Genomic DNA, 26,623 nt, shown 5'->3' with positions numbered 1-26,623 from the left:
ACAAAAAGCATTGCTAGATGGAAGGACCGTTGTTGACTACAATCTGGGCTAAAAATGAAAGCTCTACACAACTGGTAAGACAAAAAATATCTCAGCTTCCCACGGATATATAACTTTCTTTCCCAGTTCAGTTGATACACATTTGAGCTTGACATCACATAACTGTGGTTTGTTATTTTACTTTTTCACTCAGTGTCTATTCCAACATGATTTAGCAGCTGCTATTTCAAGATCCATAACAACTAGAAACCAATATTTCATATCACCTTAAAGTTTAGAACCTCAGCATTCAGTTGGTATAAAAAGTTGACTTCGAACTCCAGCATTTCTTCTAAATAAGCCTCTAAAATAATGTCAGAAGTTGAAGGTGTAGGCAAAAAAGAGTGTGATATGAATGGTATGAGTTGAGTCTGATATCTCTATTTAGAAGTACTTTGGTGAGCCCAGTACAAATACTTACAGGACAGTAAAGTTTTCTAAGCACTAATCTTGGGTCAGATATCAGAGAAAAACAGTCTGAGTGTGAATTTAAAGAATTTAAATCTGTGTAATGGAGAGTGGTACCACCAATCGCCTTGGTTATTGGGAAGAGTGACAGGTAACTGAACCCATATGTATTATTAGCATTTTTAGCTTGTCCTGTATTAGTGCTACATGATCTTTCTTATATGTGTGGTTTCTGTCCAAAGAGTTTTCTCCATATGGTTAGGGTTCATCAATAACCTGCCTACAAAAGGCCCAGTCACTAATGTGAAGTGAATGCCTTGCCTTGTGCAGTGTGGTGTAGCTAGAGGCTTAGCCTTCTGAACTTTATCCTGACTGGTTATGCCATTCTGCTTTATTTCTGGAACATGATGTAATGAGTAGCCAATTGCCTTGGTTATATGAATATGGTCTTTTGTGGGACCCTTGGGACCATGCGACACCCTGAACTTGGACAAACAGATACGCACAGCTTTGAACTGTGCAGCGTGTAACTTAAGCTACTTAGTGGAGTAGTTTGAAGTATCCAATAGGCAAGTGTATATTTTGCTTATAATTTATTTCATGGTGCTGGCCTCTATTTCTATCAGGTGCCAAAAAAATCTGTTTGTTTTTTGTTTTTTAAAGATAGCATTGATTGTTAAATGACGCATTAACTGATGGGCTCTTTGTGAGAGACAAGAATAGAAATTGTGGATAACAGCCTAGGCATCTGACACATTAAAAATGTAGTGCCTGGTTTTCCACTGCCTTTCTCCTTCTGATTTGATAGCGTTTTACTTTCACATTTCACAAATATAAATGACTGCACATAATGAAAGGCAGCAGAGAATCAGGTCTACAATGGTATTTAGCTTCATGACATATTGATTCTTGATGCAGTTGCCAGATTTTTATGTATGCCAGTTTTTGTAAATGCTCTTACCTCAGAACTTGTGAGGATTTTTCATACTGAATTGGGTCCTAGCAATCAGTTGTCCATTTATGTGCGTGTCTACTAGACTTAGATCAATACTCTCTTTTTTATTTGTTTACCTTTTAAAAAAATGTTTAGTGCTTCTCTAGGGCCAACTAGACAGCCCTGGAGACTGAAATCTTCTAGCTAGCTACAGAACAGACACAGCAGGGACATCACTAGGGCCTGCTTTCCTGACATTCTGCCTCAACCCTGACCTCAAGGTCCATCTCTGTTTGTGAATGAGTAGTTCTTTTTAGGCCCATCTGGTCTTTTGGTGTCTCTGTTGAAGCCATTGAGTACCAATTCTGATGTTTTTAGATACGTATTCTCATTGTGCTTAATGGAGGCTATTGAACAGCCTTTCAGCTCCTAATAATTTTTATCCATCACCAGCCTGGGCCAGATTTGTGCCAAGATCCAAAGACTATGGTCTGCATTCCATTTCCAGTCCCCCTTAATCAGTGCCATTTGTATGACTTCAGTTCTTAATGACTGATATCCAACAATTTAGAGTTGGCAGGATATTTTGATAATTTAGAGCAGGGGTCGGCAACCTTTCAGAAGAAGTGTGCCAAGTCTTCATTTATTCACTCTAACTTAAGGTTTTGCATGCCAGTAATACAGTAACAATAGTTTAGTTATATATTATAGACTCATAGAAAGAGACCTTCTGAAAACGTTAAAATGTATTACCTGCACGTGAAACCTTAAACTAGAGTGAAAAAATGAAGCTTCTTAAACCTTTTAAAAACCTTATTTACTTTACATACAACAATAGTTTAGTTATATATTATAGAGAGGGACCTTCTAAAAATGTTAAAATGTATTACTGGAACACGAAACCTTAAGTTAGAGTGAATAAATGAAGACTTGGAACACCACTTCTGAAAGGTTGCCGACCCCTGGTTTAGTGCGATCCTTGCCCTTGCTTTTCCTTGCTGAGTTTTCCAATATCTGGCACGTATTTGGATAGTTTAAGCTGCACACGGGCTTCTGAGTGATCAGTTGTTAACCGGCTCCGAGAGAGACAGAGGACAGATTTCATGTGTGAAAATACCTGTTCACACAGGTATGTGGATCCAAATGCTGAAAGCATTGCAAATGCAGTTTTCTTCAAACAGTTAAATTTCACTGGCAGGGATGTCCAGCAGGTCAGAATAGAGGCCCCATGATCTCTCTCGGTAGCTTTAAGTGCACTCTGCAAATCTCCAAACTTCGTTGCCCACAATTCTGAGCTTTTTAACTGAATGAGCTGCCTTTTGAAGTCTTCACCACCCATTCACTGAAATACAGACAAATCCAAGTCGCTTTCGTTGAACTTTTCAGGTTTAATTAGAAAAGAAAGCATTGGGCCAAATCGCTGGAAATCTTGAAATCTGTCAGAAAATTCTGATTCCAGTTCTTGCATGTACATTCCAATCTCATCGACACTGACAGTGCAATGTGTCGATAGCTCTTTTATGTGTTGGAAGTAGCAGAAAGTCGAAGTTCGAATATCCTGAGAAAAAACTGTGAGTTTTACAACAAATGCCTTCCAGGTTTCATAAAGATCCGGAACCATTTTCCCTGCACCCTGGAGACTGAGGTTGAGTTCGTTTAGGTGAGCGATGATGTCAGTTAGAAACATGAGCTTACACAGCCATTTGTCATCATCCAGTTCGGGGTAGTTTTGTCCTTTTTCCAACAAAAAGGCCTTGATTGCATCAAAACAGTTTACAAAGTGCACCAAAACCTTGCCACAACTTAGCCACCAAATGTTGCTGTGAAGTGAAATTAATGGACATCTAACTTTGTTTTCTTAGGAGCTGACATTTTGTCAAATGTACCCCTCAACTTATAGTGGGGGGAAAAATCGCGACAGACAGCATGCACGACGTCAAATGCAATGTGCAGTTCCACGTGACGTGATAGTGATGTAAGCAGCAAATCAGGACTTTAAAATATCCCAGTAGAGTGGCGCTGGAACAATTTTTAAGATGGGGGTGCTGAGCTGCGCCCCCTCTTCCCCTGTCTGCACCCCTCACTGCCCCAGGCTGGGGGCAGTGGGCCACAGCTGGGGGCGGCTGCAGAGCCGCAGGTCAGTGTCCGGGACCCAGGCAGTGTGAGTGCCACTCAGAATCATCTTGCATGCCGCCTTTGGCACGTGTGCCATAGGTTGCTGACCCCTGATTTAGAGTATATTTTTATGTTTAGATGCTAGGTTGCATTACAGTCCTATCACTTATACTAATGTATCTATGTAAAGGACATTCAGATTTATCTTATATGGTGTTCAGAAAATATTAAAAAGTAATGCTATATAAAATACAATTTTGTAGGAAGTATTCAATATCCTGGCCCAAGAAAGTAAAGGTTCCATTTCCAGGCAGAGATTCAGCTGTCCTGTTGATTTTCAGTGTGCTATGTTCAGATAAGTAGAACTGATATTCATAGTGCATTGGGGATTGATGTTTTAATGTCTGTGTTGTGGATTTGGATGGATGAAATAAAGGACTGGATTTTCAAAAGTCACTTCTGTGCATGTCCAAATGCCAACAGGATTGTACAGTCTCTAATTTGCATATGCAGCAAGTGTCTCCGGGCAAGCTGGGGGTTACACATGAGCAAATCAAGGTTGATGATACATGAATTGTTTCATTTGACTTGTGTTACTAACTGGCATAGTGTATGGAATGGAGAATACCTATAGCACACATTTTCACTTTCCTGCATGCTCGCTCCTTTCTTAGTAGGATGTACAAAACTTAACTATGCCCCAGATGCACCAGGAGATTTTTTTTCAGAGCATATATGTATACAGATTTCATAGGGTTTTAAACAGGAGACAGTTGTGATTCTCCCTTTCTATGCCAAAAGCCATGATATTCAGGGTATGGAAGGCAGGCAAAAAGGGTCTTAAATGCTTAAGCTCTGTATATATTATACTAGACACTTACAATATAAAACTACTTGTGCTGACCTTTTTCAAAGTCTCAAAGAAAAAGGTTACATCTTTTCCATATCAGTCTGTTGTCTTAAGAGATTAATCCTTCTCTATAAAGTAATTTATAGCACGTATTAGTATTTTAAAAGACTTCTATACTAAGTTTTTTTTAATTGCCTGTGTGTTTCACTGGAGAACAGAAACAATTTCAAATCTTTTGTATTGGTTTAAAAAACATATTGTTTGTATTGGTATATCACTGGTGCTCTTACAACATTAGATCAATTAGTGGTCAGTTCTATTTCAAAATGTTCATCTTCAAAGGTATGAAGTATATGGTTGTGTTAGTTATAACATTTCATAGTGTTTGGATTCCAGGTGATGGGCTTTGGATCAGGCCCTTACTGTGGAATTGTGGCTTGATAATTCAGGAAAGGTGTCTTATATCAAATATATGGCTCATAGATTTTTGCCTTAGGTTTTTGAGTAAAGCATTTCACAAAATTTTGTTCTGAAATTTGTTTAAATTCCATGTGCTTGCTGTTGTTTTGCAATATATCAAGAAGCAGACTTCTAAATTCTAGTGTGAAAAGCTGTGTAGTAGATGGTCTGGTCATCCTAGAAAACACTGCAGAATTTTTATTTAGAGGGACAAACCATTCAAACAATCAGACAATCAAAATGGATTGAAATGGATACACTAATGGGTATTATTCTAGGATCATCGATACGGTCTGTGTGTAAAGATCAGTACTTGATGGATTTATGCAGGGCCTGGAAGGAAGGTGCATTGTACAAAAATGGTCATGGAAAATACTTGGAGCACATTTCATCAAGGATCTCAGTGTCCTGTTTATCAGGCCTCACAACATCCCTATGAGGTTAGTTAGCTTTTTGTATACCCATTTTACAGTTGGCAAAAACTGAGGCAGAGTTTAAGTGACTGCTGAGCCACCATAAGAAAACTGAAACAAATATATCTTTTTAAGGTAGGGAATTTATGAAGACAAGGCAAATGATTAAATTAACTGTTGATAAAATCCTGTTTTTTATCTCTGATTTCATTGCAGTGCCCATTGAAATGTTGTCTTAGTCTGCTTTATAATTCTTGAGTGAACCTCATGGGTTAAATCCTGGCCCCATTGAAGTCAATGACAAAACTTCCATTGAGTTAAATGGAATAGGATTTCACCCCATTTTTTCATATGGAGGGGTATGCCTTTAAAAATGTATTATTAATTTTGAAACTCTCTTCTATTTTTATTCAGTGGCTGTTGAAAGCAAGTGATACTTAAATGCACAGTTGATCTAAGTGCGAAATGTTCTTGATAGCTGCATTCTTACTGGAAGGAACAGAACTGTGACCCATGCTTAGTGACATAGCTGTGTGTTTTATATTCCAAAATCCAGTCTTGAACTACATGATTTGCATCTATTTATAGAAACGCCGAGTATTGACCACACTTTCAGTAAACTACCTGGAAGTTTGTACTTTCTTCAAACCGCTGTAAGTTTTATGTGGATCAAATTTAAATGAAACTGCAGTATTTTATTAAAGAAGTACAAATTCTATAACCTTTAAAAGGCAAAGGAATGTAAGATTTTTCCATGTTTCTGTTAACAGCTTATTTACAAAAATTGCATACTATAATTTTTCTGAATTATTCCTGATGATTCATCCATAATTCCGCAAGTTGATAACAACTGAATACCATTTAACAGGTGCTCTTTGATTTCTCAGACCATCAAGGCACAGAAAAAGCTTTGAACTTTGGCTCTTTGTTATCACAGAGTTTGACTATTTTAGGCTCTCTAAACGCACATTTCTCGTGACCTCATTACACAATGTGTATTTTAATTTACAGAAGATCTTGTAATAGAAATATAATTGGAATGTAAACAGTAGGGGCTACAGATGTATTTGTGAATGAGATCCCAAAATACCCAGATATGTATTTGTAAAGGAAAACTTAAGGGTCTTTCTTTCAAATACTTTGGAGAACAAAATTAAAAATTGCTCAATAGTGAGGACAGGGCTCGACAAATGAGTGGAAGGTGACACTGGGATTTTATTTCCCATATCAAAAGTACTTAAAGAGAAAAGGTCTTTTGAGAAATGTGATATAAAAAAGTCACAGCAAAACGTCATGCCATGCACAAGTGGAGTAGCCAGGAAATTTTTCACTATTTTGGAAAGATTTCATAGTGTGTGATTTCCTTGTACGTATTATCTGAATGTATGGAACAGCTGTCTTCAGCCTTGCTTACAAAACTCACAGAAGGAAAGAATAAATAGATATAATGGGAACTTTCACATGTCCTAAACAAGTTGTATCCTGGGTTCTCCTCCCCTATCCGGCAAGTGTAATAATTCCTAAATTGGTAGTGTTTTTCCATTTAGGCATCTGAAGGGAAACTAATCGAGGAGAGACTTGGCAAAGAGTTGATATAGTTTTGTGTGGTCAAGTAGTCAGCTACTCTGGCATACTTCGTAACAACTACACAGCAATCAATTTAAGCTATTGACTTCTATTTACTGTCCTTTATCAAGCCAAAAAAGTGGTGTTTAGGGGATAAGATTGGTGTTTAAGGGATTATTAAAAGCCTTATATTCCATTAATAATTTAAATGTACATAATAGAAATATGTTACAAGAAAAAAATGGGTGTTTTTAATATTACAAAAACTGCCTTTTACTAGAAAAAGATCTTTTGAACAGAAATAACAAGGAAATACTTCATTCCATAGAGTGTAATGAACTGTAAAGGTGAATTTCCAGTGACAAACTTATAAAACTTAATTTAACAGCTGTAATGTCTAATAATTTAGACTTCTCTGAATTTGGAGAAAGCAGATGATTATGATCCTTTCTGATAGTAAAATGAGACATTGGTTCTAGCAAAGTTGTCAACGTAACAGAAGGCAAATTTAGTATTTCCCAATCTGCAAATTTACAATGTACTTTGTAAAATATTATGATATTTCTACATGCAATGGTGATTGCATGTTCTGTTTTCCACAGTCAGTAACTTTGTTCTGTTAATATGATTAAGACTGTGATTAAAAAACCTAAACAGTGGGCATTAATAAATGTATTGTGAATTAGATTCCTAAGCACTGTTTGAAGTTCTGAATTTTTTTCTGTACTGTGAATGCCAGATGCATAGCTGCCAAAAATAAACATGCTTGACAACTCCTAAAGAGATTTTTAAGTTGTCTTCTGTTGTTCTAATTCAATGTTAAAAGTTCTTTGGAATGTTATCTAGTTTAAGGGCAAATTACCATTATTGCTGCTCAATACTTTTAATATATTTTAATATTTTATCAAAACAAGATATGTAAGCATGCTTAGCTGTCTATCTTTGATTTTTCTATAGTACCCATCACTGTAAATATCAGAGCACTGAAGTGTTAATCTAGATCTGCATATTGATTTTCATAGTGGGCTTTATCAAGGATTCTGCTCTTTACCTTTTCCATGTTTTAGGAAGCAGTGTTAGCTTTCTATTTTAGGAAGCAGGGTTAGGTTTCTGTTTTGTTTTTTAATACACTTTGGTTATGCTGGTAAAGATTTGGTGAAAATTAATATTGCATTATTTGTTCCTGTTGTAATCTTCATCCTCTCTGGTCTCTTCTGCAGCCTTTGTTTGACATTCCTTGCTGTTTTATGTCTAACTTTGATTGAAAGTTCATCAAGTCAAGGATTTGTCTTAATTTTTTTTTTCCTCCAGCGGGCCCTGTGCACCTGTGGAGATGGGTAAACATACTTTGCCATGAAATTTAAGAAAAGGAATTGTATTTTGCACATGCAGCAAGGCTTTGTGCTCTTTCTGCAACTGCAGTGAACTTACAAAGAACACTCCAAGAACTGTGCTGTTTCACACACGCACATGTTTTTTGCCAGATAAAACAGCATGTACATGATTTTTACATGCACAGGAATTTTAACTCCCTAAAATACTGGGAAGAAAAAATCAAAAAGGACAAAATCCCCACCTACTCGTAATGGTACAGACTCAAGCTATGGCCATCTTTCTTGGATTTACTCTCTCTGGATTTGAATCAGGCTGAGGGAATGATCTAAGGACTATTTTTTTTTCTTCAGTGAGATAATCCACTAATTTGTAGGTATTGGGTGAAATCCTGGCCCTATTGAATTTAACTGCCAAACTCCCAGTGACTGGGCCATGATTTCACCCATTTTGCCTATGTACATATACTTAAACATGAGTGTGGTCTGCTGCATGAAAGTTATTCTTTCTTGCCTCTTATATGTTGGCAAGGGATGTGTGTACTGACAGATTTCTACCCTATTTTTTTCAAAAAAAGATAAAATTAGTAGATGGGAAAAATATTTGCAATCTTCAGTCTAGTTAGGAAATGTTAGTGCTGCCGTCCAAGAGACATGGCTTTGATTCCCAGCCTCTTTATCTCCAGACTGGAAGTAGGCATGCAGTCCCAGGACAGTGGAGGCTGGAAATTTGCTGTAATCCTGGGAATGTGATCCTTTCTGACAGAGATTGTTACTGACTAGTTATAAAGTAAATCCTTTCCAGTCCTCCTTGCTGAAAAAATTGTGGTTATGGCACAGGCCCCAATCCAGCAATCACTTATGCATGTGTTTAACTTTACTTTGTGATTTAGTCAACCTTAAGCATGTGCTACTATTAAGTATGTTCATGAATGTTTGCAAGATCAGGGCCATAGACCCTTAACAGTAAGGATATAGAAGAGAGGAAAATAGGGGATCCCAGAAACTCCAGAAGTAAAGTGGAGATCTGCTTGGGGAAAAGTGCAATTTGAAACGATGTCGGTATAATTTTCTTATTTTGCAAAACAATGCTGTCACATGAAATAATGCATCAAAAGCTATAATTTGTGAGTGAATCTTTATAATACAACTATATCATAGTAACAAGAAAAACTTCTGCTTTGATACTGCAAGCAGCCTAGAGATAAAACTCTGCATTCCCAAATAAGGAGAAACTACATTGGATTTAAAAAAACCTTCCAAGATAGATTGGAATGTAGTGTTTAATTGTGTAAACGTAAAAGAATTACTTTGTTCTTTTTATTGGATAATTATTTTATAATAAAGCCTTTGAAAATAAATAAATCCTCACCATACAAGGATTATAAGGAGTACTTGGTATTATCACATTAACTGCAGTGAGAGTAAAGTCTAGTTCAGCATTTGGTTTCCTCCCTGCTTTTGTCGGTGTCTTCTTTCTATGTATTCTCCTGGTTTTGCTGTTTTTTTTCTAAATTGCTGCTTCTTCAAAGTAGAGCACTTTCTGTCGTTCATGTAAGAAGAATAAACTTTTGTAATATGTCTATCAGAGCACTGTATAACAAACTAAGTGACTTACTTTTAAAAATACCCACAGATATGCTACGACAGATGTTAATAGTTTTGCTTTTCTGTGATAATTTTGAGATTAGAGATCTTTTCCTGTTTCTCATAATCCAAACATTTGGTCTGTTGCCATATCTGTTTCTTTTTTGTTGTTGTTGTTGATCTAATAGTTGTCCTAGAAAGAACTACTTGACTTGCATGACTACAGTTGTTGAGTATTTTTCATAGTTCTTCTGTCTCCATTCTTTGGGAAGAGAGGGACATTTCTCTATACCAATATTTCATATATTTAATAAAACTTAAAATAAATACTGATACTTGGTTTCTCTGCAACGCATTTAGTGGGTTCTACAGGCACGTAATTTGAAAAGAATATTTAGATTTTATTATCTTTACACCATCTTTCAATGTTTAATTTTCATTGAATAGAAATGCCTGTATTTGAACAATATTAGAATTAGTCTTTCTAGGCTGGATTTTCATAAGCTGTCAGTGTTGGCCTAACTGCTGTCACTGAAATCTGTGGGAGCTTTTGAAATCCTGAGTGCTTTTAAAAATCCTACCCCACATTCTGATTTTGGTAGAGCATCTTTGCATACTCATCATTCCCAAACATCATCCTGTAATCTTGTAATCACCACTCTCTCTCTTGTTGCAAGAATACATCTGAAATCCATAACTTCAACACCTAATTTTTTTTAACCTTGCTTTTTTTCTCGTTCATATAATTCTTTATGGTGTTGTCCCAGTTGTTCTTCAGATGCTCACTTAAATGTTTAGTTCACTTAGGACATGTACAATGGTAATCTGAGTGTGGTTGCTGGTGACTATTTGCTTCAGGTTGGGGGGCTGTCTGTAAGCAAGGACTGGCCTGTCTCCCAAGATCTGTGAGAGTGATGGGTCATCCTTCAGGATAGGTTGTAGATCCTTGATGATGCATTGGAGAGGTTTTAGTTGGGGGCTGAAGGTGATAGCTAGTGGTGTTCTGTTGTTTTCTTTGTTGGGCCTGTGCTGTAGATATCGTTATTCAATATCATTGTTGGGACACTGAGTAAAATGTATATCCACTATCAGAATGACTGCTGACTGCATTTCCTAGTAGAAGTGGTATCTTCAACAAAGATTAAAAGGTACAACTTTTTCTCCCCTAGTAAAGCTACAGAAGAATAATGGCTAAGTAACTGAAAGTAATTCACTTTTTTTTCATGACCGAGGTAATTCCTTTTTGCAAATGTTGCCCGAGGTCCATTCTACGATATTTATACTCATATTTGATAAAGTTTCAGGGACCCATGAAGATGATGTTCTATGGATAGCCATGGCAGGTACTCACCAAGTCTGGGCTCTCATGTTGGAATGCGGAAAACTCCCAAAAGGAAGGTACGCCACTATAATGATAGATATTAGAAACAGCTATTTAGCTTTTGATGAGCAAGAGCCTTTAAACTTCAAGGAGACTTATCCTCTTGGAAAATACTTATACATACATATAATTAAATATTGTTTTACTTTGCATTATGCTAAATCATTTAAGTATTAATTATAAACCAAGGTGAAATACAAATTAAAATAAAAGCCGTTCAAATACCATTATTTTGGTAACTTATATTTACCAAACAGAAACTATATAAGAATTCTATCTGAACTATTTCAGACTTGTCTTTGAACCTGGGCACTTGTTTTTTCTTCAGTGATTTAAAGAAAGGAACCTGCCTTCGATTTGCGGGGAGTGGGAATGAAGAGAACCGAAACAATGCATACCCCCATAAGGCAGCCTTTGCCCAGCCTTCAGGTCTTTCTCTGGCTTCTGAAGAACCCTGGAACTGTATTTTTGTAGCAGACAGTGAGAGCAGCACTGTGCGAACAATCTCACTGAAAGATGGAGCAGTGAAACATCTTGTAGGAGGAGAGAGAGATCCATTGGTAATAGACTAACACGCAACTTCAGTCTTCCCAGCATCACCCTACCAATATTCCTCAAGCCTGATCTGGAGGAACCACTTTTAGGGGCAAGAGGGTAGTTCTGTCTCCAGGCTCATTCATTTCTTAATTTCACTGTTTAGTGTCTCAACACGAGTTTTGTAATGCAGATTGTTGGTCAACAAGAACTGGACTGACCAACTCATTCACAAAATCCACTGAATAACCATGTATGGCAGTGACTTTTGATTGCTATTGAAATGGGCTGGACTGGTGGCCTAGAATGCAAAGGCTCCACACCCATATCCAATCCCCTAAGTGCTTCATTTCCCATGAGTGCATTTTTTAAAAATTAGCCAGTTAATTTCCATTTAATTACAGTGATTTGCACTGTCTACTGCCTTATGTCAACATTGCATAACCAACTAATTGTACAAATTTAATTAATTCACTCCTTTAGAATTTGTTTGCCTTTGGTGATGTTGATGAAGCAGGGATAAATGCAAAGCTGCAGCACCCCCTTGGAGTAACTTGGGACAAGAAAAGGAAACTGCTTTATGTAGCAGATTCCTATAATCATAAGGTAAGTCGGTATAATATATTATGCAAAACAGTATTTATGTAACTCATTTCACCACCAGCATCAGAGTCAGGTAGCATCAGAAAAGCATGTCTCTATGGTTCAGTAACATAAAATTGAATTATAAGGAAGTAAATGACATACTTTTTTTTTTTTTCCTTGTTTTTGATCTTGGACTTTTATCTGGTCACCTGGTTTACTGTGTGTCTAGACTTGTGTACTGATGGGCAGATACACTGGCCGGGGAAGCTAAAATAAAGCTCCAAACAACAGTTCAGTCCAAGGCCCTTTCCTCAGGGCTGGTTTTATTAACACAAAAAGATGCGAAACAAGAGCAGAGTAATTCAGAATGCTTGGTCACAGCCAACAGAGGTCTTTTCAGCTTTGAGCAATTTGGAAAGAGGATATGTCCCTCATCCGTTTAGCCTCCTATATCTCTGAGAGATAGAAGGGTTGGTGGTTATGCTCATTGGCTCATCGATGGGCCAGTCATGAGGTGAGATAAAGATTGTGACGTGTAGATGTTTAATATCCCTATTTTTGTGAGTGTTGTAATTCCGCATTGATTAGATTATGTATTCAACTAAAACAAATTATTTACCCTGGCCAGGTCTACACAACTTTGTGTTGGTTAGCGTTGTGATTCTCCACCTCTTCCCCCACCCTGACTTTTCTATACTGGCAAAATCCTAGTGTAGGCAGAATTTTACTGGCATAAAAGTGCTTTTGTCTGTATAGCTTTTTTTGTTCAGGGAATCATTATAAACTGTATTGTCAAGAGCACCTTTTTATGCTATAAACTGTGTCTGTACTACGATGGTTTGCCAGTGTAGCTATACCAGCAAACCTTTTCTACTATAGGCTAACCCTAAATCTCTTTCAAGAAGGGTTAGACTCTATGAATAGAGAGTGAAATCCTGGTCTTAGTGAAGTCAGTAACTGTTTTGCCATTGACTTCACTAGGGCAAGGATTTCATCCAGTGTATAAAATGCCTTCATGTTTAGATTTAAAGTGATTGAATGCTTGTTAGAAGAATTTTGAAGCTATAGCATTTGATACATAAAACAAAGGAATTGTCTTTGGAAGAAGGCTTAGATTTTTTTAACAGCTGCATCGGATTATATTTTGGAAAAAGTTTTCATTAAATTATCCAATTCTCATTAAAAATTCTTATTACATTAGAAAATTATTTCTTCACATACAAGAGCAGAAAACTTTTATCAAAAAATCTTTGTCTATGGTTATAATTTTTAGTAATTACATTGTTTTGTATGAAAGACCAGTTGAGAGGTAATATTGGACCAACCTCTGTTGGTGAGAGAGACCAGCTTTCAAGCTTACACACCAACAGAAGTTGGTCCAACGAAAGATGTTGCCTCACCCACCTTGTCTCTCTAATATACAGGGACCAAAATGGCTACAATAACACTGCATACAATTGTTCAGCATGAACAGCTGTACCCTTAAATTAAAAAATGACAATTTAAGAATAGCAAAATGTTACTCAAGTTAGCAAAAAAATGCTGAATCCTGTAAATTATTTTCTTGATGTGCCTTTAATCCTGAGTTTGCTTAAGCATGTTAAGATTATTTATTCTTAGTATTTCATAATAAAATAATCACCTGGATAGTAATAAATTATTCCCGAAATTATATGGGTTTTTTGTTTGTTTGTTCACTTAAGCTGAAGAGTTAAGTATCTAATGTTACTCAATAATTCTCCAATTTGCAGTGGTAGATATTTAAATAAAAGACTCTTTTCTTAAAAAAATAGAAAAGTAAATATTTGGTATATATTTTTCTGCAGTACTTTAAAAGAAAATTTTATTTATTCTTTTAAAAACTGTTCAAGAGCCAGGAGCAAAGCAAGTTGGCAGGCTTCATTTTTTATATGTTACAGGAAACATGCCATTCAGCAACATACAGCTATAGATACCACATTGATAGATGGCTTAGAAATACCTGATGAATAAAGACCAAAAGAAGGGAAGTTGTCCAGCAGGGAAGCATGGGAAGTTAACAAAAGAAAGAAGCAGTTGGGATATGTATTAAAAACAATATAAATACCCACCAGATTTTTAATTATGAGGCAGTACTTCCATCCTTGGATTCTGGTGATTACATAACCCATTCAGGTTTCAGAGTAGCAGCCGTGTTAGATGCTGGTGGGATGGAATTCCATCCAAGGAATTCCACCATGATTTCAACAATTTCCATCCCACCATCAACCTCAGCCTGGACCAGACCACACAAGAGATCCACTTCCTGGACACTACGGTGCTAATAAGCGATGGTCACATAAACACCACCCTATACCGGAAACCTACTGACCGCTATACTTACCTACATGCCTCCAGCTTTCATCCAGACCACACCACACGATCCATTGTCTACAGCCAAGCTCTACGATACAACCGCATTTGCTCCAGCCCCTCAGACAGAGACAAACACCTACAAGATCTCTATCAAGCGTTCTTACAACTACAGTACCCACCTGCTGAAGTGAAGAAACAGATTGACAGAGCCAGAAGTTACCTACTACAGGACAGGCCCAACAAAATAACAGAACGCCACTAGCCATCACCTTCAGCCCCCAACTTAAACCTCTCCAACGCATCATCAAGGATCTACAACCTATCCTGAAGGATGACCCATCACTCTCACAGATCTTGGGAGACAGGCCAGTCCTTGCTTACAGACAGCCCCCCAACCTGAAGCAAATACTCACCAGCAACCACACACCACACAATAAAAACACTAACCCAGGAGAACCTATCCTTGCAACAAAGCCCGTTGCCAACTGTGTCCACATATCTATTCGGGGGACACCATCCTAGGGCCTAATCACATCAGCCACACCATCAGAGGCTCGTTCACCTGCACATCTACCAATGTGATATATGCCATCATGTGCCAGCAATGCCCCTCTGCCATGTACATTGGCCAAAACTGGACAGTCTCTACGTAAAAGAATAAATGGACACAAATCAGACGTCAAGAATAATAACATTCAAAAACCAGTCGGAGAACACTTCAATCTCTTTGGTCACTCGATTACAGACCTAAAAGTGGCAATTCTTCAAGAAAAAAAACTTCAAAAACAGACTCCAATGAGAGACTGCTGAATTGGAATTAATTTGCAAACTGGATACAATTAACTTAGGCTTGAATAAAGACTGGGAGTGGATGGGTCATTACACAAAGTAAAACTACTTCCCCTTGTTTATTTCCCCTCCTGCTGTTCTTGTCAACTGCTGGAAATGGCCCACCTTGATTATCACTACAAAAGGTTGTCCCGTCCGTCGGTCCCCCTCCCCCGTCCCCCCCCGTGCGCGCTCTCCTGCTGGTAATAGCTCTCCTTTCCTGGTCACTCTTGTTACAGTCTGTATGGTAACACCCATTATTTCATGTTCTCTGTGTATATAAAATCTCCCCACTTTATTTTCCACTGCATGCATCCGATGAAGTGAGCTGTAGCTCACAAAAGCTTATGCTCTAATAAATTTGTTAATCTCTAAGGTGCCACAAGTACTCCTTTTCTTATAACCCACTCAGACATCTCTCTTATAGTTTACATTGCCGACCCATGAAGTAGAACTGTAGCCCTGTACTCTACTTCATAGCTAACAGAAAACTGTTCTGTTGTTTTCTACATTTAGGACATACATTTAGTTCACTCAAGACTAATTTCTTTGAATTATGGCATAAATCTTTCAGTAAGATATAGCTAAAATCATGCTTTAGGAAGGGAAACAACTAGTTCCCCAGGCTCCTATTGAAAAGCTGAAAGTTTGAAGGGACTTGACAATCCTGTGATTAAATAAGCTCAGTCAATCTTTCTCCGTTCCCCTGTTTTACATAGAATTAGATAAGATGCCTTATAACCAGTGAATTCTGTTACCCAGCTCATAAATTTTCAAGAAAGTAACTTTTTCATTTCCAGTTGTGATAATGAAACTACAGGTGATTGTTTGAAGTGATAGATGTTTGTATAATTTTTATTATCCTATATCTTAATTATCTGCGAGACTGAAATTGCATTTACTGCTTATTTTTCTGTTAAATAGATTATTCTATGGTTCCATTATTGTAATGTTTTTAAAATATTTACTGAGGGTTTATTTAAAATTACACAATATGATTAAGTCAGTGCTGTAAAAAATAAAATAAAAAATAGCAACAAAAATTAAATACCGAATGTTAGGAATTACAGATGTAGTATTAGCATTCATTGTTTTTAGTCATGGCCTTCAATCTCTTCCCTTCTGCTTTCTTTTATTTTTCATGTTGCTAAGAACTAGGGCTGTCAAGCAATTAAAAAAATTAATCGCAATTAATCTAATCGCACTGTTAAACAATAATAGATTACCATTTATTTAAATATTTTTGGATGTTTTCTAAATTTTCAAATATATTGATTTCAGTTACCACACAGAATACAACGTGTACAGTGTTCACTTTATATTATTTTTATTATAAATATTTGCACAGTAAAAAAACAAAAGAAATACTATTTTTCAATTCACCTAATACAAATAATGTAGTGCAGTCTTTTTATCATGTTTCAGAGTGGTAGTTTCAGAGTGACAGTCTGTATCAGCAAAAAGAACGAGGAGTACTTGTGGCACCTTAGAGACTAACAAATTTATTTGCGCATAAGCTTTCATGGGCTAAAGCCCACTTCATCAGATGCATGCAATGGAAAATACAGTAGGAAGATAGATAGATGATCATGAAAGTTGAACTTACAAATGTAGAATTATATAAAAATAAAACCTACACTCAAAAACAAAACAATGTAAAACTTTAGAGCCTACAAGTCCACTCAGTCCTACTTCTTGTTCAGCCAGTCGCTAAGACAGACAAATTTGTTTACATTTGCAGGAGATAATGCTGCCCGCTTCTTGTTTACAATGTTGCCTGAAAGTGACAACAGGTGTTCGCATGGCACTGTTGTAGCTGGAGTTGCAAGATATTTACGTGTCAGATGTACTAAAGATTCATATGTCCCTTCATGCTTCAACCACCATTCCAGAGGACATACATCCATGCCGATTACTGGTTCTGCTCAATAACAATCCAAAGCAGTGCGGACTGACGCATGTTCATTTTCATCATCTGAGTCAGATGCCACCAGCAGAAGGTTGATTTTCTTTTTTGGTGGTTCAGGTTCTGTAGTTTCCACATCGGAGTGTTCCTCTTTTAAGACTTCTGAAAACAAGCTCCACACCTCATCCATCTCAGAGTTTGGAAGGCACTTCAGATTCTTAAACCTTGTGTTGAGTGCTGTAGCTACCTTTAGAAATTTCACATTGGCACCTTTTTTGCGTTTTGTCAAATCTGCAGTGAAAGTGTTCTTAAAATGAACAACTTGTGCTGGGTCATCATCCAAGATTGCTATAACATGAAATATATGTCAGAATGCGGGTAAAACAGAGCAGTTTCTCCCACAAGGAGTTCAGTCACAAATGTAATTAACACTTTTTTTTTTAAAAGAGGCACATCAGCATGGAAGCATGTCCTCTGGAATGGTGGCCGAAGCATGAAGGGGCATATGAATGTTTAGCATATCTGGCATGTAAATACCTTGCAATGCTGACTACAAAAGTGCCATACAATAACCTGTTCTCACTTTCAGGTGACATTGTAAATAAGAAGCAGGCAGCATGATGTCCGTAAACATAAACAAACTTGTTTGTCTTACGATTGGCTGAACAAGAAGTAGGACTGAGTGGACTTGTAAGCTCTAAAGTTTTACATTGTTTTGTTTTTTGAGTTCAATTATATAACAAAAAAAAATCTGCATTTGTAAGTTGCACTTTCACAATAGAGAGTGTACTTCAGTACTTGCATGAGGTGAATTGAAAAATACTATTTATCATTTTTACAGTGCAAATATTTGTAATAAAAATAATATAAAGTGAGCTCTGTACGCTTTGTATACTATGTTGTAATTTCAATCATTCTATTTGAAAATGTAGAAGAACATCCAAATGTATTTAATAAATTTCAATTGGTATTCTGTTGTTTAACAGCGCGATTGAAAATGTGATTAATCGATTATTTTTTTTAATCACAATTAATTTTTTTGAGTTAATCGTGTGAGTTAACTGCAATTAATCGACAGCCCTACTAAGAACCCATTTATATTAGACTGGGAACAGAGTTAAAGAACTATATTTAAATTTAGTTTAAGATGCATTTCAGATAAACCATTTATTAAAATAGGTGGCTGAACTATGTTACAATTAAGGTTTTTTGTTTTGTGGATTATTTTTGTTTTTTAAACTGTATTTGACCTACAAATTCTTTAACTCACGTCACAGGAATAACATGGGGTCCTTCTTCTTTTTTTCTTAATCTAGTTTATGTTAAATTAAAACAAAATATATGAAAATAAAACAGATTGTGTGTTTTGTATAGTTCCTCCCACAGCTCCTGATTAGGGCCTTTGACTGTTCCCATAATATTTAAAAAAAAAAAAAAAAAAAAAAGTTTTTTAAATCACATCCTACATTTGTGATACAAACATTCAAATGCTTTGCCATTCAAACCAAAGCATGTCATTTGTTCTTCATTTCTTACTGCAGGAACACTAATACAATGGGAAGGAAGAGTCATTTTTTTAATTCAGTTTTTTCAGATTGTTACTATTGTTTAGTATTTATATTACATTAGCACACAGAGGCCCTATTGTGCTAGTGTGTGTGTGTGTGTGTGTGTAGAGAGAGATACTGTCCAACCCCTGAAAATCTAACAGTCCAAGTCCCCCGTCCTGTAAAGTCTTAACATGGTTTTAACCTCTCAGTAATCCTATTGAATTTAAAACTTGCATGATATAAAGCTTAAGCATGTGTAGAAAACTTTGCAGGATTGGGGCCTAAGAAGCAAGTGGCATTTGAAAAAGGCACAGGGTGAGGGAATAAAACCAAAGATATCAAATTTTCATATACGTTTGCAGCTTTTTAATTTAATAATAAATACGTATATGAACAATCCCCATCTGCATGTAAACTAATTATTAAAACAGTTTTTAGTATTGTGTATGCTCAAGGCTCACAAGGTATGTTTAGAATCGTGAATTTTTACAGTGTAGGTTCAAGATAATTGATTAGAGATTCATTTAATAATTATTATTACTTATTAATAAACTTCTTAGAATTCCTTTGGCTGCGCAGATACTTACAAATTGATACTGTAGTTAAATTAGCATTTAATTAAAAGTAGTACAGAAGCATGAAGATATGGTTACTTTTAGTCTTTGGTTAGGTAGCCTGTTCTAGAAAAAATGTGATTAACTTATTTACTATTTATATGTCTTGCATATATATTTCTAGCTTTATTTTCAGGAAAAAAGGGAAATTGGCCAATAATTTCAAAACTGACTAGTGAATTTGGGTGCCTCAGTTTTTAGGTATCCAACCTGAGACACCTAAAAGTATCTTGATTTTCAAAGTGCTAAGTGGTGTGTCAAGTTGGGCACTCAATAATTAGGGTACCCAAAATTGTTGGTGACTCTTGAAAACACTAGCCATAAGATTTTGTTATAATTCTGATGACTTTTCAGAGTTTTCATTTTGTTTTCCTTAGATTAAGTTTGTAGATCCCAAAATGAAGAATTGTGCTACACTGGCAGGTACAGGAGAAGCAAGTAATGTTGTTGGTTCCAGCCTTACGCAGTCGACTTTCAATGAACCAGGAGGATTATTTGTTGAAGAGAATGGCCGTCTGCTCTATATTGCTGACACAAATAATCATCAAATTAAAGTGCTGGACTTAGAAACAAAAATTGTTTCTATGGCAAGTAAAACTTACTGAAAGTTTTTGACACACGATTTTGTTAGGGTAAATTATTACTATAGGTTTTTCCTACTATATGAGCCTACATAATCGGCTCATAGTGAATTGTGGTGGTATAAAATAGCATAGTTGGTGAATTTATTCAGTGCAGTAAATGTATACCTGTAATATTTTGTGATAATCAGACAAACAGAAAAGCTGTCTACTTTAAGGATATCCTGTTAGGCTTAAAATAAATATGCCATCTCTGCTCGGAGTTTGGGAAGGACACTTACGCATAGAGAAAGAAATTGATAAACTTGCATGAAAGAGTTAGAATACAGAAACTTCATCCCTCCAGAAATAGTTTCTGTTGGCCCAGTCCTGCAAGATGTTGATCACCTAATCAGGGCCCTGAACAACCACAACTCATATTAGAATTAATATGAGTTCAGATTGCTGAGCAGCTCACCAGATCAAGTCCCAAAAGAAAGGGCTGGTAAGACCCTCTTGCTGGTATTGTTGCATGTACAGTTGCCAGTGTCTGTAGTTCTCCAGCTATCTTTCTGATTTCTAATGAAGGCAAAAGGCATATGGAAGAGTAGGAATGCAAAACACAGCACAACAAAGTTCACTTGCAACAAAGACCTTGAGAATGGTAGCGTGCTGTTTTTTATTTCATGTGTCCATCAGTGGGAAAGCAAAATACCCCATCACTCTCTTATAAACACATGTATTGCTCATAAATATGTGTTTGTTTTATTAAATTGGATGTTTTCCAAATCCAGTACGGCTACAATGTTTAGCACTGACAGCTATTTTTTTTTTAATGGCCCTTAATCTTGCATGAGCAAATACAGAGTTTTAGGTGTTCCTGATTTCTTCACAAATAAGTGGTCAAGTTAAGTGCCCTTTCAAAACTGGATTCCACCTTATTTGCTTATTACAAATAAGGCAAAACAGATGTGAATGAATGATGACATCATTTCTCTGTCTGATGATGGCATCATATACAGCTGAGTAGCTATTGCCATGTAGGTACACCGACACAAAGGCTAAACTGTCTTCCTCAGAACTGTGTAGTGTATTTAAATAAATTTGGTAACTTCTACATTTTTAATGTGTTTAATATTTAAATACCAACTGTACAGTGCTTCCTGTATGACAGTGGTTCTCAACCAGGGGATTCGTCAGCTGATCTAGATCAGTGTTTCTCAACCTGGGGGTTGCAGCCCCCTTCAGGGTCATGGGACGGGTTTAGGAGGATTGCAGGTGCAGGGCTGGCATTAGGGAGTGGCAAGCAGGATAGTTGCCAAAGACCCCACACCACAGGGGCTTCCACAAAGCCAAGTTACTTCCTTCAGCCCCATTGCCTGGGGCTTGGACTTCAGAGAAGGCTCATAAGTGAAAAACAGGCTCAATTATCACACTGAAATGCAAGTACAATATTTATATTCCAATTGATTTATAATCATATGGTAAAAATGAGAAAATAAGCAATTTTTCAGTAATAGTGTGCTGTGACACTTTTGTATTTTTATGTCTCATTTTGTAAGCAAGTAGTTTTTAAGTGAGCTGAAACTTGGGGTACGCAAGGCAAATCAGACTCCTGAAAGGGGTATAGTAGTCTGGAAAGATTGAGAACCACTGCTATATGAGATAATCATGTCCTGGACTGCATAATCTGCACAGTCGAAGACCAAGAATTTTATTATCTCAGAATAGTTTATTTCCAAGCTAACAGAAAGCACTCTTGAGTTATTATTAAACTGGTATCTGCAACAAAATTATTCAAATTTTAAGTGAGAGAAGACAAAAAAAAATCACAAAAAAATAGATGTGGGTGTTGATATTGTTTAAAGGTAAATTATTTTCTTTTCTTTTTTTTTAAATAAAATTTCTCTTGGCATTTCCCCTTCCCTCTCCCATCAGTGCAGAATTTCTGTATGCTGGCTAAGAGGGTTCCAGTTCTATACAGTAAATATATTGAAATGTATAAATCTTAATTTCAGTACAAATTCCTTGTTCACCCACTAGCTGTGTATTTTGGTGATATGAATTTATAATTGCGAGATGCTCTGCAGTCTTATACCATAAAGCAGGCTTTCAAATAGAAATACTAGTTAATATTTCTTTTGGTTTCTTTGACAGCTGCCTATCGTGAACACTGAAATGTTTGATGTTGTAGATCATCCATTTGTCCAAAACAATAAGACGGCAAACATCCCCAAACTGCCTAAATCTGCACCAAACATCCAGCTTCCTTCATTGACTGTAACCCCTGGCCAGACCCTTCAGTTTTTATTAAGGTTAAGCCTTCCTGCAAATATGAAGCTGACTGAAGAAGCACCCAGTTCCTGGTTTCTCACAGCAGAAGGTAAAGTGCCTGCATTTTTAGAAAGACCACATATATTGCAGCCTTGGAAAGTTCTACTAGCTCACTCATCCAGAGTGAATAATGTATTTGACAGACAAGTAAAATATCAAGTTTTGTTCATTATCAACAATCAGAGCCCAGCCCCTTTATGCTCTTTAGATGGTTGCCCTCCCGTCGTCTTCTGGGGATGGGCTGCTCCACCCTCATCATCTGTCTTTTGGGAGGGTGACAGATCTACTAAGAATTTTTAGCAGGAAAGATGATGTATTCCATTTACAGAAGTCACATTTTTATCCTGAGTGAGAACTTATTTTCAAGTTAAACCAAAATTTGAACCTGATTCACCGTACTACATACACACGCATACAGAGCAAGGCACACAGTTACACTAGAGGGTGGATTGTATTGTTGTTGTTAGTGCACTGGAAACAAGGTGAACTGGATTCTTTTCCTCACTCTTCTACTGACTTCTTATGTAATCTCTCTGTGCCTATGTGTAAAATGGGACGAATAATAATACTTCCTTGCTGAGTGCTGTGAACGTAAGCTCATTGTCTCCTAGGTGCTCAGTTATTATATTACATTTATAAGCACCATAGAAGAGTGCATTAAAATGTTTTCTGTACATTCATGATGTGTAGTGCAGTAATGTTGTTCATGCTAAGGCCTGGCTCAAATACTAGTAGTTGCCTACATTTATGCCTTTTTCTACTGAATACGGTACATTTTCCATCTCACCGTAATTTCTAACATATCTGAAAAATATTGCTAAAGTTCAAAGGAAAATTTATGTACACATTAGCCTGAAAGTTTGAAAAATTAGGAAGCTCATCTCACCTGGAATTAACTTAAATATACCTCTGAAAATGGGTGGATGTTTTTATTACAGGCACACTACAGAGAAAACTAAAAAATATATCCTCCAAAACATATGTAAAGTATCCCTTGATAACATTTCTGTCTCTTTGCCAATTGTTAGTGAGTCCGACCTTTGTTCAGACAAAGGCCATATGTTGGACTAATCTAAGAATGGCACAAATGCTCCCCGTTGATTGATTTTGCTGGGCACAATTTGCAGTAGCAGTTGAAACAAAAGAATCTCCACAATCAACTGGGAAACTGGTGTGTGAGCATCTTAAGAAGACACTACTAGTTGCTTCTTCCTTATCTAATGTTACATCCTTCAGGTGAATATCAGCCAGCATTTTCCATCAGAAGAACTGTCATATTACCCCCTAATTGAGAGTGCCAAGTCTGTGCCTAGATATGTGTTTCTGTCTGTCTCTCTCTCTCTCTCTCTCTCTCTGCGTTCCTTTAATAACATGTGCTTCTCCCTATATCTTCTAGAATTTTGGAAGCTAATGCACCTATGCCTTCTTAGTGCTGGGTCTTTGCTCTTTTTTCATTCCCACCCTTAACATATCCCATCTCTAGGATTCTTTTGAGTGTTGAATTTAGAAATTACACAAGTACTTTAATGGTAGAAAAAAGGTGTGTAAAAAGTTCTACTAGAAGCCCTAAGCCTCTACCATCCCCCTTAGTAAAAATCACCCACTGTTACCATACCCAAACTAGGGCTATTATGGTACTATGGGCCTAAATTAAACTGCCACCATAGGATGTTGTATATAGAAAACATTTCTCTGTACTAAAATGAACGCCATATTGCCTGCCATTCTTAAAAAGTGAGTTCATGATCTTTGTGCACTTAACCAGGAACATTTTTTCTCCTAGATGTTTTAAAGAATAGCATAACTACCCACTGGTAATCTCCAGATGTCTAGAGAATAAGTGATGCCTTCAGAAAAAGATGTAGTCTACATATAATTAGGTGAACTCCTTTGTGCCAGAAAAGTATACTGAAAGGCTTACCAGTCTGCTTTTCCTAAGCATCACCTAAAGGGAAATTTTTAAAAAGTTAAGAATGAAATTTTTTAATCTTATTTTTCCACTTCTGAGGCCAGATTTTCAAAGGTCCTGATTACAACATTTGTTCCTGCAGTAGATTACAGATACAAATCTAAAGACAATTTATGGCCCTTTAAATTGTCTTTACTCATCTGCAACACTGAATTGGACAGTGTTTTAATCTTTTGAACTAAGGGGATTGATATATTTTTAGTAGATGTTACAGAGCTGTATTTATATTCCATATAATTTAGGGGTTAGTAAAAATGTAGAGTGTAAGCAGTTTAGCACACAAGTCATTTTAAGCTCATAAATCCAACAGGGTTTTTTTTGAAGTTGTAGTTATTTTATGAAAAATGCCAAAAGAGTACTTCATCTGTCTCACTTATGGCAAGACATAGGTTGGAGCAGTAAATTAGCCATATTCTCATTTTGCATGTCTATATTGTTATATACTCTTAAATGTTTAAACACACAGGAATTTCAGGTCTCAGCCAGCCTAAACATTATTAACTTCCAGTAAACCATTATAAAGCCAACACTTTTATTTGAAAATGTTTCATAAGAATCTAACATTTTATGTACTTTTGGAGCATTCAGTCATCTTATCTTGAGTATTAGGTCTCTGATATATGTGCACAGCTTCCTGTTAATGGGGAAATTTAAATATCAGCTAACAAAGCATATTGGAGATGCTTTGCCTATACCTAGGACAGTCCGTGTAAGGTACACCCATATGTTTAAATCCAAGCTTTATACAATAAAACTTCGTAACCTAAAAATTACTTCTAAAGAAGTATTTGTGAATTATTTTTCAATTTTCAGTCAGAATGGGAGAATCCAAGGACGTTTCCACTACTGTTGCATGTAACAAAATATGATATGTAGTCCTAAAGCTAAAATCATGCACAAATTGATACCTCGTGAGATTTAACTTTGTGAATAAAAGGCAGTGACATCATGCTTTTCTTTTCCAGGTAATGAGTGGCTGCTTCAGGGACAGAATCCATCTGGAGAAATTGAGGATATTTCCCTTCAACCTCTCATCACCTTGCAGTTGCCCAGTAGCTTCCTGTCGTCTGAAGCTGTACTGTCTATCAAAGTGTGTCTCTATTACTGTAGCAAAGACAGCAGTGCCTGTATGATGAAAGGAATCTCATTCAGTCAGCCTTTACAGGTAGCTAATACAAACCAAGGTAACACAGCTCAAGTAGAGTTGACATATGCATTTTAACTAAACCAGAAATCCAACAGATTCACACTAGTTTTACTTTCTAACGTTTTTACAGGCGAAAAAATATTAGTAGATCCTCCCTAACACCCCCCCCCCGTTCTTCCGATAGCATATGAAGAGTTCTAAAGCATAATATGCTTTGTAAGATGAAGCAGAAATGCCTTGTGCTGAATCATGAAAAATTGTAATGAAATCTTGGTCCCTTCATTTCTATTTGTTGTTGTGTGAGCAATAACATCCTTAAACTTTGTCTGTTGACTATTGTGAATAGATTGGGCCTAGGCAATTTTAAGCAGTGAGCAACAATTTTAAGAGTCCATTTTTGAAGGACCAATATTACATTGTGATATTACTGATATTCTTTTGCACTGCATACTGTAGCAACGTTGGTAGCAACATCAAAATCATTTGGGGAAGAACAACTGCAACTTTCCTTTTTTTTTTTTTATGCCCTCTGTTTTTAATAGAATGTTAAAAACTTGATTTTTGTTTCTGCAGGTCATAAAAGAATTATTTTTCTTATTTTACAGTGAAAGCATTTAAAACACATTTAATGTATTTTGAAAACACAGGGCTGTTTATTTTTGTGAAAATCAAGTCTGTTTCTTAAAACTAGATATTTATGCCTTATTTGAAGAGCACAATTGTATGGAAAAACTTTTGGGAAATGAACTGTTTTAGGTCATATAGAAATGTTACATAACGATGTCAAACCACGAATGTGCCTATATAAAATTGGCATGCTGGAGTTTTTCTAATTAGTGTTTCCATTTGTATTTTAGAGAGTAGAGTGTAAGTAATATTTGTGACTCTAACTTGCAGCAATTAAATGTCAACTGTTTCTATCAAATGAATGGTTTCCCTTTCATGTTTTTACAACTCCTGTGTGAATAGTATAAGATTCCTAATTCTGCAAATACTTGTGGGTAACTTTATACACTTAGGGCCTGATCCAAAGGTCTTTGAAGTCAATGGGAGTCTTTCCATTGATTTCAGTAGGCTTTGAATCAGAACATTGTGTTCAGTAGGGCGACTTATATGGTAAGTAACTCGTGCGTGTGTTTGGAGGATCTCAGCCTTCATTAGCAATCAGTGCTAGTCTTC

The 26,623-nt window shown here is 36.5% G+C and overlaps 1 protein-coding gene across 1 annotated transcript in view; it reads left to right on the top strand.

The window, feature by feature from the left end:
- The window catches only part of NHLRC2 (NHL repeat containing 2), a 54,230-nt gene extending 27,867 nt beyond the window's left edge, over nt 1-26,363 (top strand). The window contains exons 6-11 of the mRNA XM_074959299.1: nt 11,001-11,100; nt 11,412-11,643; nt 12,101-12,223; nt 19,812-20,021; nt 22,152-22,377; nt 25,263-26,363. Coding sequence (XP_074815400.1) covers nt 11,001-11,100; nt 11,412-11,643; nt 12,101-12,223; nt 19,812-20,021; nt 22,152-22,377; nt 25,263-25,519 — 1,148 coding nt within the window. The 3' untranslated portion in view covers nt 25,520-26,363. The remainder of the gene's footprint in view (nt 1-11,000; nt 11,101-11,411; nt 11,644-12,100; nt 12,224-19,811; nt 20,022-22,151; nt 22,378-25,262) is intronic.
- Nucleotides 26,364-26,623: the final 260 nt, after the last annotated feature.

Source organism: Natator depressus, chromosome 7 (genome assembly GCF_965152275.1).
Source record: "Natator depressus isolate rNatDep1 chromosome 7, rNatDep2.hap1, whole genome shotgun sequence".
In the NCBI taxonomy this organism is placed as follows: domain Eukaryota; kingdom Metazoa; phylum Chordata; order Testudines; family Cheloniidae; genus Natator; species Natator depressus.
The sequence above is the reverse complement of the archived record's forward strand: the minus strand, read 5'-3'. Positions and strand labels throughout refer to the sequence as shown.